This window comes from Staurois parvus, unplaced genomic scaffold, assembly GCF_062004578.1.
Source record: "Staurois parvus isolate SC_StPar_1 unplaced genomic scaffold, SC_StPar_1.0 ptg000285l, whole genome shotgun sequence".
In the NCBI taxonomy this organism is placed as follows: domain Eukaryota; kingdom Metazoa; phylum Chordata; class Amphibia; order Anura; family Ranidae; genus Staurois; species Staurois parvus.
In genome coordinates, this window is record NW_028318081.1 from 1,080,271 (window position 1) to 1,093,974 (window position 13,704).

The following is a 13,704-nucleotide window of genomic DNA, read 5'->3' on the forward strand; positions in this document are numbered from 1 at the left end:
ATTGATTCACAGCAAGCAGGATCATACTCCAATGTGTGTGGTGTGCATTCCAGCTCTGCAGTGCCCCATTCCACCCACCTTGTGTCACCACTCTCCGTTTTGCATGCTTCACAATATGAAATAAAATGAAAATCCATAAGGTAGAGCCTACTTGCACATCAAACCAAGGAGATTAAACAATCTAGTAGGTCTCATTATTGCAATGCCTGTAAGATATAAAATGTATTAGGTGCAGAACTCCAGTGAAATGCAACTGCAGTTTCTTAAAAATCTAAATTCTTAAATTAAATAGTGGTTGGCACAACCACTACAGCCTTGCAGCACTGGGGTCATTGGTTCGAATCCCGCCAGGACATGATGTGCATAGAGTTTGCAAACTTTTTTTAAAATATTGGTTGGAGCAGGAAATGGATTTTTTCATCTGTGTCTATGCAGAGATCTTCCTTTTGAGATTTGAGCGGGTCGCTTTATTTTTTAATGAATTCATAGCTATATTAAATTTAGAAGTTAACGTTTGCATTGGAACCAAAACAGAAATACCAGATGTTGTTCAATTTATACTTCTTTTGCAGAGAGTCTACTGTGGACACGAATATACCATCAACAATTTGAAGTTTGCACGTCATGTGGAACCAAACAATGATCAGATCAAACAAAAGTTAACTTGGGCTAAGGTAGATCATTTGTAGGTTTTATTTTTCTTAAGTTTGCATTTCCAAAAAGAAAAACATGCAGAAGTCTGAGCAAAGATCACTTCTAGACAGTGATGCCTCTAGGCCACAAGGGCTTACGGGGGGGGGGGGGGGGAGAGAGAGAGAGAGAGAGAGAGAGACTGACTTACATAAGAGGAGATATATGTGTGTGTCTTACATAAGAGGAGATATATGTGTGTGTCTTACATAAGAGGAGATATATGTGTGTGTCTTACATAAGAGGAGATATATGTGTGTGTCTTACATAAGAGGAGATATATGTGTGTGTCTTACATAAGAGGAGATGCATAAGTAGAGATCCATTAGGATGCTGAATTATTCTTCATTTGAATTGTCCTACAGTTTGATCCTGAGCTCTCTCTTTCATCCTACAGGAAACATACAGTAAAGGGGAGCCCACCATACCGTCCACACTGGCAGAAGAGTTCACATATAATCCATTTATGAGGGTCAGGTGAGTTCATCCAGCACATCTAGAGGAGCTAGAATATGGTATGGTCCAACAAACCTGCATGTCTTCTGTGCAGCCTTCCTTCCTTTTGTATCATCAAAGCATTTGCACCTAAAAAGTGGCTGGATGTGACTCCAATAAACCCCTTACAGCAGACGAGAGCCACCCTTTTAAAGGCTTCCTGTTCATGTGTCGCTGTGATTGACTGTCACAAGGATCATGTACAGGAGTCCATCTTACCAACTCCCAATTGTAAACAGTGACCAGGAATTGTCAGTGACAGTGCAGTCAGCATGGAGCACGGAGGCACGCTATTGAGCGCACTCTCTCTCAGAACAGGACAACCACACTGGCTGTACACATCTGGCAAGATGGCATTAAAGTCCACCACCATACTGCCATATACACTCACTGGCCAATTTATTAGGTACACCTTACTAGTGCCAAGAAAATATCCCCGACACTATTACACCACCAGCCTGAAACTTTGATACAAGGCAGGATGGATCCATGCTTTCATGTTGTTTACTCCAAATTCTGACCCTACCATCTGAATGTCACAGCAACTCGTCTGCCCATTCTTCTCTGACATCAACAAGGCATTTTCGTCCACACAATTGCCGCTCACTGGACGTTTTCTTTTTCGGACCATTCTCTGTAAACCCTAGAGATGGTTGTGTGTGAAAATCCCAGTAGATCAGCAGTTTTTGAAATACTTAGACCAGCCCGTCTGGCACCACCAACCATGCCACATTCAAAGTCATTTAAATCCCCTTTCTTCCCTATTCTGATGCTCGGTTTGAACTTCAGCAAGTTTTCTTCACCATATCTGCATGCCTAAATGCATTGAGTTGCTGCTGTGTGATTGGCTGATTAGCAATTTGTTACCAAGCAATTGAACAGGTGTACCTAATAAAGTGGCTAGTGCGTGTGTATGCACATGGCCAGCAACAACAGATTAAAATGAACCTGTCACCACAATGTCACATATATACTTACCCTTCCAAAAGGAGAGGATTGCTGTAAATAAATTACCCCTCTACATGGCCCTTAAAAATAAACACGTCTAAGGGGCTGAATACTGTTCACCATATTTAAAAAGCTGTGCATTCCCTTTAACTGGAATGTCTGCATTTGCACCAACAGGGAGAAGTCCGTGCAAGACCATGCAGGGGAGAGTGACCCCATCTCTACTATGGCATCGATTCGCAAAGAGAAGGATAATTTCAAGGTGCCCAAAGACTGAATCCAGCTTCCCAGGCCAAATTCATCTACGAATCACTACTTGATTGTCTCACAGCAGAGGGCACTTTAATCTTTTAAATCTGTAACTTTGTCCTGGCTAGCAAATTCTCGCTTTAATTTTTTTTTGTATAAATTTGGTTAAGAAAAAAAAAAAGGTTTTCTCAAAGCCTAAAAATTATGGGTTGCTAGACCAGCACAAAAAACATTGTCAATGTGTAAAATTCAATCCATATGCATGGCTGTTTTGTTACTAGAGCTTTGATTTATGCTCCCTCCTGGCACTGTGGGTGGGGGGGGGGGTTTATGGATACGCAATACAAGCCCTCAGATTGTTATATCTGTAAAAAGAAGAGTGCAAGATATTTTTATTCTTAAATTCAGAATATTTTGTTTTCAGCACATAATGGAATTATTTTGGTTTTAAGGAGCAACTTTACCCGGAATCCTTCACATTCTATGCACAGTCGAGCATTGTGAAACCTGAGGCCAGGGAGGTCAGAGCATGCCATGGCTGGGGTGGTAGCGTGAAATCCTGATGCCAGCAGCGAATAGGAACCCATTGGGGTGCATTTACTAAAGGCAAATAGACTTTGCAAGTGCAATTGCTGAAGAACTAAAGCAGGCCATGGATGATGCAATTTTTCTCTCCCGCAACCAGTTTGCACAAAATAAAATCGCTCGATTCCCTTCATCAACATAGTCAGTGGTGAAGGGGGGAATCCATCCTTTGGAACTATTGTGTTCTGCCAGCAGGGAGGCGTGTGGGAGAGTTGGGGTTTGGAAGGGGGGGCTCGTTCTTGCTGGGAGAACACAGTGATTATTGCTAGTGGCTATAGCACAACAATCGAATTGGCTACAATCCGCATGTCCATAGATGGTTTGAATCTTGATTGGTCCCTGCTGAACAGGCCAAGATTTGAACCATCTATGGACGGCTTTAGTAAATAAGATGAAGCTTCACTTTGCAAAAAATGACCAATCACATGCAAGAAGAATTAACAGAACTGCATTTTTTGCTTGCACATGATTGGATGATGGGAGTCGGCAGAGCTTCCTCTCATTTTACCAAGCTCTGGAGCAATTGCAGAGGGAATAGTATTATTTGCATTTATTAAATCCACCCCACAGTGAGGGCAAAAACGGGTTGCCATTGCTGATATCCTTCTGAAAATCCATGGCTTGCATTCTTATCCTTTGGCTTCAGTGCTTTCAGGGAACCTCATGCAAAGCAACCAGTTACCGCAGAATCAGAACTCGTGCCCAGCTTACCTGTTTTGAATCAATGACTTAGGGGCTCATTCCTATAGCTATCCATTATACACTGCAGAGCTACCGAATGCTGCTGAATGTCCATTCATAGAATTAGGCCCATGGTATACATACAGCCTGTGGTATGCCACTTCATAAGGCAGCAGAGACAACTGAATGATTGTAGGAGAGGTGGTCATGTGACTTTTTTTCATTCGCTCCCTATTCGTTACTTTGGTGCAGCTTAGGACTCTCAAAATCAGTGAAGCTTAATCCATATTGGTAAAGCACATCACTGTGCTTCATAAATGTACAAGATATTTTTTAAAGTCAAAATATGGTTGTGGTATGGTTTGCTTTTAAATGGACCCCTTAGATAGCCATATATGCACAGGGTCAGCATGCCAGATAAAGTGCATATTTAGAAGGTTAGCAATGGCAACTTGCATTTTTGTGTCATGACAGGTTCCCTTAAAGGCTAGAAAGGTTTGGAGGAAGAGCCCGGGCCAAAAAGTTGCTCTTTAGAACATACATGCTGTATATTAAGTAATATTTATGTTATGTTTTGTTTCTTTACTTGGGTCTAAACATGCCAAAGGCATAATCCGCGTATAGCTTTCCTCTTCCTTATATACCTGCTCAAAGTCTTGCTAAAGAACAAAGAAAAAAAAGTCTTCACTGCAGGTCTATCCTGTGGTACAAAAAGTTCTGCAGTGTACTGCATCGACCAATTAGATTTCAGCTTTCATCATTGTAGGGCAGTCAGAATAATGGGCGTGAAATACATAGGCTTCATTGCTGACCTGTCCATCTGAGATTACTAGCTGCCATGCATTGAAAGCCCAATTGAACTTTCAGTTTTAAACTAAATACATTTGGGTGCGTCAAAGCAAAAAGTGTGCAAAGTCTTAGACCCCTTTCAGACGGGGTGTATCTGTCAGCATGACCCGCCTGCTCAGCGGGGGATCTCTACGCTGGTCCCCGCTGAGCAGGTGGATGACAGGTCTCTGTCTGCTCTGCTGCTGCAGAGCGGACACACACACTGCCTGTTGATTTCAAAGGGACGGTCAGATGGAAATGGACCATCTGTCCATTTCCACCCGATTGTCATCTGATCCGATCCACTGGATAGATGGGGAACGGATCCCCATCTGTCTGTTTTTGGCAAACGGGATTGGATCAGATGACGGCAGGTGTCAGCGAACTATTATCCGTTGACACCCACCGGTCCATAGAAGCCTATGGATGGACCAATCAGGTGTGCCTGAAAAATGGACAGGTGGACCCCATTGGTCCTCTCCTGTGAAAGGGGCCTAAGTATGTGCTATTTAGAAAGCAGCCACAGCTTGAAAAGCTTGTCACCTTCCAGCATGCTGAAGAGTTCTTGCTTTCTGTAGGGAAGCAGTGGTCTCTTTGCAACAGTCCACCGTGATCCCTGCCGAGTCCGAAATCGTTAACCAGTCAACTTCTTGCATGAACCTTACTGATTGCAGAGCCAAAAGTACAACTTAGTAGGGGTGTGTCAGACTCCTGCAGTGAGACCACTGCTTCCGCACAGCACACTGCAGAATTGAATCTTTGCTTTGTTTGTCAGAGGCAGGACACAGGCTTTTCTTCTCTGTGGCTGCTTTGGAAAGATAATAACCTGTAAGACACTGAACAGCTTTTGTTTTGATGCATCTAAAATGTTTTTAGCCGATTTAAACAAATTTCAATTGGGATTTATTATTTTTATGAATGAACTGGAACACGTATGTAGATCAAACATGGCTACATTTGCTGCATGCTAGATCAATGACTTAGTCTTAAAGCCAAAGCAGCTGTATGACAGCCAGGCAATGATCATTCCCAAAAGGCAACAATAATGACATCCTATATATTACTTTCCATCGAATTTACTCCAATCTGACTCACTTAAAGTTGAATTCCACCAAAAGTGTTTTTTTTTTTTTTTTGTTATTTTGTGGACAGAATGTGCAAGGATTAGAATTCAGGTGTCAGGTTTTAATGTCCATCCGTGCTTCCATTGGTGATATTTCCTCTCATTTCCCGTCCTGTTGACCACACAGGAAATCTTCCCAGTGGGAAGAGATCAGACAGCTTTAAAAACCTGAAAGAGATCCTAACTGCTCCCCACTCTAGTATAAAACTAGAATTGTTTGAGTTGCTGTCTGTGTCCCCATTGGAGAGACCTTCCCTTCCACCCTGCCTTGGTGACTCAACAGGAAGTGAAGGGGAATCTCCCCAATGAGGAGATGGCAGTACAAAAAAAAAACTGACGGGTGTAACCCTTCCCTGTTCTGTCTATCTCTTGCAGGATTATCACCCTTATATTGCAAAGAACAATCAAGGTTACCCATTAGGCAGCCAACTAGAACTCATATTTCATTATTCTAACCCCCCCCTACAATGTACCATTGTGCCTCCATACACTACATTTAAAGGGTTAGTTCACCTTTACTGACTTTTGCCCAAAACATCCCCAAATATTAGTGTTTTCAGTACATTAACATGCAGTGCTAGCTATATTTTGTAAAAGAAATGCTTCCTTTTGTCAGCTGCTCATATCAATGTTACCCCCCTTCTATTCTTGCAGATGGCAGGATGTACTGGGCATTGGATGTGTGGCCTCGGAACTCACGAATGAGCACTCAGCTTCATTTCCTACCCATGCATGCGCAATCTACCCTCTGTGAGAGAGTGGACAGCACATGCGTGGGTAGGGAATCAAGTTATGTGCTTGTTTGTGAGTTTTAAGGACTGCGCATCCAACGCTTGGTACATCTGCAAGAGGAGAGGGCAATGCAATGAGCAGCTGAAAAAGTAAGCATTCTTTTACAGCATTGCGTGGTAATGTACTGAGGATGCTGTAATGCTTGGGGATGTTTTTGGCAAAGGTCAGTAAGGGTGAACTGACTCTTTTGTTACCGCTTGTATCTTACATTTAGTATATGGAAATATAGAAGGTAATTAAAAAAACATATTCTGAGAATTATATTTTCGTTTCAGAAATTATATACAGCTGCATTTAATAAGGCAGCATGCAGCAGCCCATACCAGCCAATCAGAATTCATTACTGATGAGACATCAGTAAAGTGTAATCTGGTTCCTATGCATTAAGTGTTAACCAGCAGATTATGAGTGTGTGGGGTGAAATATTAATCCACTGCAATATTGTGCTGAACTGTTAAATATATTTAAATAATTCTGCTTAAGTTAAACTGAGAGCACATGTTTTGCAATAAATTGCATTTAACAATGTCATTTCGCAAGTATGTTTGTTGTCTTTATATCTCTGATATGTTTAATGAACCTCAGAACAAAAAGAATGGATTTAATATCCCTATATAAAACAATTGGTCTTTGCGAAGGCTGTTGAATATATATAAAGTACAGTAATCAATGGAAGCCAATAGGATTTGTTGCAGTTACAGTATTTTGAGTGTGACTTTAAATAAAATCCAGACTAGGGACTCATTTCTTATTATACAGGATTTATATAGTGCCAACAGTTTGCTCAGCACTTTACAATATAAAAAGACAATACAGCAACAATACAGTTCAATACAAGAGGGATAGGAGGGCCCTGCTCATGGAAGCTTACAATCTAATAGGGAGGGGCTGGTGGAACAAAAGGTAATAACTGTGGGGGATGAACTGATAGGAGAGATAGAAGATTTGGTTATTAGCTGAGGGCAGGCTAGGCTTCCCTGAAGAGATGAATTTTCAGGAATCGCTTAAAAGTGGACAAAGTAGGCGATAGCCGGACAGATTGAGGTAGGGAGTTCTAGAGGATGGGAGAGACTCTGAAGAAGTCCTGGAGACAAGCTCACATGTCTCTTCCTCTCAAGCTTAAGTGCAGGAGGTCTTGAGAGGAGCAGAGAGGACAGTTTGGGTGATATTTGGAGACAAAATTGGTAATGTAGCAGAGTTATAGTTACATAGTTAGTCTGGCTGAAAAAAGACAAAAGTCCATCCAGTTCAACCATTAAAAAAAGAAAAAAGTCATAATCCTATACCCATAGTTGATCCAGAGGAAGGCAAAAAAACAGCAAAGCCTGATCCAATTTGCTGCTGCAGGGAAAAAAAATTTCTTCCTGATCCCCCGAGAGGCAATCTGATATTCTGGATCAACTTTACCTATAAATGTTATATTCTGTTTATCCAAGAAAGAATCTAGGCCTTTTTTAAAGCAATCCACTGAGCTGGCCAGAACCAACTCTTGAAGGAGTCTATTCCACATTTTCACAGCTCTTACTACGAAGAAACCTTTCCGTGTTTGGAGATTAAATTTATTTTCCTCCAGATGTAAACCGTGTCCCCTTGTCCTCTTTGATGACCTCACTATATGACCCACTGATGTATTTATATATGTTGATCATATCCCCCCTTAACCTCCTCTTCTCAAGAGAGAATAAATTCAGTTCCTTTAATCTTTCCTCATAGCTGAGCTCCTCCATGCCTCTTATCAGTTTGGTTGCCCTGCTCTGTAGTTTCTCCAGTTCCCCAATGTTCTTTTTGTGAATTGGTGCCCAAAACTGAACTGCTTATTCCAGATGAGGTCTTACTAATGATTTGTACCGGGGGAAATGATATCTCTCTCTCTGGAGTCTATACCTCTTTTAATACAAGAGAGGATTTTGCTCGCTTTAGAAACTGCAGCTTGGCATTGCTGCCATTATTAAGCTTGTGATCTACCAGAATTTCCAGATCCTTCTCCACCATTGATTCCCCCAGATCCTTCTCCACCATTGATTCCCCCAGTTGTACCCCCCCCAGTATGTATGATGCATGCATATTCTTAGTCCTCAAGTGCAGAACCTTACATTTATCAACATTAAACCTCATTTCCCACATAGTTGCCCAATTACACAGAGCATTGAGGTCGGCTTGTAAGTTGAAGACATCCTGTAAGGACGTTATTCCACGGCACAGCTTGGTGTCATCTGCAAATACTGAATTGGTATTTTTAATCCCAGATCCTATATTGTGTATAAATATATTAAAAAGTAAGGGTCCCAACACCGTACCTTGGGGTACACTTCTGACAACCCTAGACCATTCAGAATATGAAATATTAACCATTGCTCTTTAAGTACGATCTTTTAGCCAGTTTTCTACCCATTTACATATACAGATTTTTCCAAGCCCGTAGACTTTACTTTACACATTAGCTGTGCATGGGGAACTGTGTCAAATACTTTTGCAAAATCCAAGTATACCACATCCACCGCCACCCCTCTGTCCAAGAATACCACGTCCACCGCCACCCCTCTGTCCAAGTATACCACATCCACCACCACCCCTTTGTCCAAGGTCTTGCTCACCTCCTCATAAAAAGAAATTAGATTTGTTTGACAACTTCTGTCTTTCATGAATCCATGCAGTCTGTTGCTTAAAATATTTTTTTCCAGCAAGAAAAGTTGTAAGTGGCTTTGTATGTTAATTCTTTGAATTTTATTAGTTCAAATTGTTACGTCTTTGTTGTGTTTTAACGTGCGTTGAGTTAAGGTATCCCATTGCCAGTGGTGCCAATGCACCCCAGCTTGTCCAAAATCGAACATGACACTTTTTTGTTACAAAATACACTACAATGTAGGCATGTTGCCTTACTGTGTTTGAGTATCATTGTAAATGAATGACACTGCAAGGTAGCAAATTGATACATATGTTATTCACATTACTGTGAAATGTAAATTGTTCCTTTTTCTTAGTCTAACCTCCACCTTCCTGTAACAGCAGTTGTGATGTCCAAATAAGATTGTGCAGTCCAATGGGCACTAGAGTTAAGACCGCCATTATACATTGCTCGATTTTCTCTCCTTCAGCCCATAAGAAAGTAAATCAATACCCCCATCCAAATTTAACAGGGAATCTTCACTCGCGACTATTGTATTTGGGCATCCATGGCTGTTTGAATACCCAAACAGTGACTGTACCTGATTTTTTGCAAACTTCAAGCAAGTGTTTATGTGTTTTGCACTGAGGAGAGGCTTCCATCTAGCCACTCTGCCATAAAGCCCAGATCGGTACAGGGCTGCAGTGATGGTTGTCCTTCTGGAACTTTGTCCCATCTCCACACAGGATCTCTGGAGCTCAGTCAGAGTGACCATCTGGTTCTTGGTCACCTCTCTTACCGAGGTCCTTCTCCCCTGATTGCTCAGTTTGGCCGGGTGACCAACTCTTGGAAGAGACCTGGTTGTTCCAAACCTCTTCCATTTGAGAATTATAGAGGCCACTGTGCTCTTGGGAACTTTCAGTGCAGCATAAAATTTTTTGTAGCCTTCCCCAGATCTGTGCCTTGAAGACCCTGTCTCTGAGCTCAGCAGGCAGTTCCTTTGACCTCGTGGCATTTGCTCTGATACAGTATGCATTGTCAGTTGTGAGGCCTTTTTTAACCACTTCAGTTTGGGCCGATATAGATGTCCGTTTATGACACAGAGAATAGCTGCGATTCAACGGATCTTAGCTATTCTCTGTTCATTCACAGTTTATGACACTCAGGAGATCATGTCAGCCCTTCACTGGAGATCTGTGTTCTCCCTCCAGATTCTCCACCCCAGAGCTGGAGAATCAGAGGGACCGCAAACTAAGCAGAGATAATTTACCTCTGCTTAGTAAACTGATCTTTTACTGTAATCTCGCAAGATTATAGTAAAATCAGCCATTTTCCAGAGTTTGTAGACCGTTCTCCAGCGTTTGGAGACCGTTCTCCCTTCGTTCGGAGAACTGCTTCATAAACTGCATTCACAGAACTGTGTTCTCCGAGAATGCCGGAGAACTAAGAAGCGATCTATTACCGCTGGTTCATAAATGGACACCAATCTGGGATGATGCCGGCAGCTGCTCTTTTATTCTATTGCTCTCTTGTAATTGGAGAGGCTAGCTATCTGCTTGATTGCTATTACAAGCAGCAAAAGAGGACAATTTCCCGCCCCATGTCGCCTTCTGCGGTTTTAACGACCCACCGGGAGTCTCGATCGACTAGCCAGTGCTACCACCAGCTACTCACAGAGCCGAACACAAACCGGATCAGCTTTGTTCGTCTGTTCTATAGTAACCTGGAAGCAATGACCTGACGTGACTTCTGGTTTACTCGGAAATACATCACACCATTTTTAAAAAGAAAAGCATTTAATAACACTGATCCTGGTTTGATTAAATACTTTTAAGGGCAGAGGAGGGAGATGAAGTCTTACTGACCCCAGATCCCTACATAAAGAGTACCTGTCACATGCCTATTGCTGTCACAAGGGATTTTTACATTCCTTGTGACAGCAGTAAAAGTGATCAATACATTTTTTTTTTTTTAAAGTGACAGTGTAAATATAAAGAATTAAAAAAAAAAATTAAAGTGCCACAGCAACCCCGTGCTTGCACCAAAGGTGAACATACACATCAGTCCTGCATGCATGCAATCAGCAATCAACCTATACATGTGAGGTATCAACATGGACGTTAGATCATGGGCAGTAATTCTAGCACTGTACTGCCTCTGTAAATTTAAACTGGTAAGCTGTAAAGGCTTTTAAAGGGTGGCCTATGGATAGTAAAATTTACATCCTTTGTTGCCGTTGCACGGATGTGCACAATTTTAAAGCATTGCATGTTTGGTATCGATTTCCTCAGTGTAACATCATCTTTTTTTATATCTTACAAAAACTTGGGTTATGAATTGTGTTTTTTGCATTAAAATTTTAAAAAGTAATTTTTCCCCAAAAATTTACTTTTGAAAAACCGGTACACACATACCTTGTGACATAAAAAATTGCAAAACCTACTAATTTATTTTCTGGGGCCTCTGCTTTTAAAAAAAAAAATCATGTTTGGGGGTTCTAAGACATTTTCTAGCAAAAATACTGATTGTTACAAAACATGCCAGAAAAGCCTGTTCTTCAAGTGGATTAGAGGTGTGTGTCTTTTCAAATCCTGTCCAATCAATTTAATTTACCACAGGTGGACTCCTATCATGGTGTAGAAAAATCGCAGCAACAATCAAGAGAAATGGGAGGCACCTGAGCTAAATTTCAAGTGTTGAATAGCAAAAATCGGTACACCCACAAAAATATAATTGTGAACACCCATGAAAGTCACACTTTCTCCCCCAAAAGTCCAAAGTCAAATAAACCCTTCTCAGCATCTGTGAAATCTTCAAATATTATTCAGAATTCATACTCCTAATTGATCCACCTCCATGGAATCACTCTTTCAATATCCGTGTGTGCCTCAAAAAAACAAAAGCTACCTGTAGTGCATTATCCCTATTGCATAAACATCAAATAAACTCAAAATCCAAATCTCATTGTATATTGTGTTCAAAATTTATATTAATCCACCCAGTGTCCACTTCTATGTGGCTGGATAAAATATTCTTACCCTAAATATACTTGTACATAACCTTTGCATTCAAAAAAGTCCCTGACCCTTTCCAAAAAAACTCTCCAGGTGAAAATGCGCAGATGTGAGCATGTCCCATAGGAAATCATGGTAAATGGACTACTGTGTTTCTTCTGAACACGCTTAGGTGTGAACCTAATTTTTTTGTGACCCTCTAATTTCTTTAATGGTTTCTATGTTCTCAGCTTATAACACATTACTACATTTTTCAGACATCCACACCGAGGCTGTAGCCAGAAGACCCAACAGAGCTTATAGACTCTACCGTCCCCCGCAGTCCTGAAGATACGTCTGCTCAGCACAGCCGGAGTAATAGGAGATGATGGCAAAATAATCAACCATAAAAAGTTAAACTTTACTTTGATTTAAAAATCCATTATGTATAGTTAGTACGCATACCTTTGCAATATATTAAACATTGCATTTATATCATGGGTTGCACAGTGACTTAGTGGTTAGCACATCTGCCTTGCAGTAAATGGGTCATGGGTTCAATGGCCCCTCCTGCATGGAGTTTGCATTTTCTCCCTGTGCTTGCGTGGGTTTCCTCCGGGTGCTCCGGTTGCCTCCCACACTCCAAAAACATGCTGGTACGTTAATTGGCCCCTGTCTAAATTGGCCCTAATATAGTATGAATGTAAGTTAGGGACCTTAGATTGTACACCCCTTGAGGGTTAGGGACTGATGTGCATGTACAATATATATGTAAATTGACAGCGCTATAGAACTACCTGAAATAAATAAATATCAGTTTTTTGGCCCATAATGATTATCCATTTGATTACCAGCCTTGTCTTGGGCTCCTCTGTGAAATACACAACACCTCTCCCTTTGTTCTAGAGATAAGAAAAGGGGTAGGTGCATTTCTGTCAATTAATGCACCACTTCGACCAGAAAATTGTTGCAATTACAAATGTTTAGGCATTCTCATGTTTATTTATTTTGTTTGTATTGGTATGACACAAAAAAGTAGAGAAATAAAAAGCCAAATCTGACACATTCCATGCAAAACCTCAAAAATGGACCTGACAAAATTATTGGCAACCTCAATTTAAAAATAAAAAACTTACTGAAATCAATGGCTTCCTATAGCCATCAATGAGTTTCTTCCACCTCTCTACTGGAATTGTGGAGCAGTCTTCTTTCGCCAACTGCACCAGGTCTCTGATTGAAAGGGTTCCTTTTCCCAATTGCTGTCTTGAGATCTCTCCACAGGATTGAGAACTGCACTTATTGCTGGTCAGTTCAGAGTTCTCCAACGCTTTGCCTGAAACCATTTCTGGGTGCTTTTTGACGTGTACATTGGGTCATTGTCCTGCTGTCAGACCCATGACCTCTGATGGAGACCCAACTTTCTGACACGGCCCTACATTGCCCCCCAGAATTCTTTGGTAGTCTTCAGATTTCATAATGCCAAGCACAAGACATCCAGTGCCTGAAGCAGCAAAGCAACTCCAAAACATCAGTGAACCTCCACCATGCGTGAATGTAGGGACTATTCTTTTCTTTAAAGGCCTCATTGCTTTTTCTGAAAATAATAGAATGATGGGCTTTACCAAAAAGCTGTAATTTAGTTTCGTCTGTCCACAGCACATTCTCCCAAAAGGATTTTGGCAAACTCTAACCTGTTTTTTTTTATGTTTCTGTGC

General features: G+C 41.2%; 1 protein-coding gene across 3 annotated transcripts in view; it reads left to right on the plus strand.

Moving 5' to 3' along the window:
- HAGH (hydroxyacylglutathione hydrolase) overlaps positions 1-12,821 on the plus strand; it is a 35,837-nt gene extending 23,016 nt beyond the window's left edge. For 2 of the 3 annotated variants that reach the window (XM_089682101.1, XM_089682103.1), the window contains 4 exons: positions 573-674; positions 1,088-1,167; positions 2,311-2,395; positions 12,268-12,821. In XM_089682101.1, coding sequence (XP_089538227.1) covers positions 573-674; positions 1,088-1,167; positions 2,311-2,395; positions 12,268-12,288 — 288 coding nt within the window. In that variant the 3' untranslated portion in view covers positions 12,289-12,821. Of the gene's footprint in view, positions 1-572; positions 675-1,087; positions 1,168-2,310; positions 6,923-12,267 lie in introns of those variants that run through there. The other variant, XM_089682102.1, reaches the window with a different exon arrangement.
- Positions 12,822-13,704: the final 883 nt, after the last annotated feature.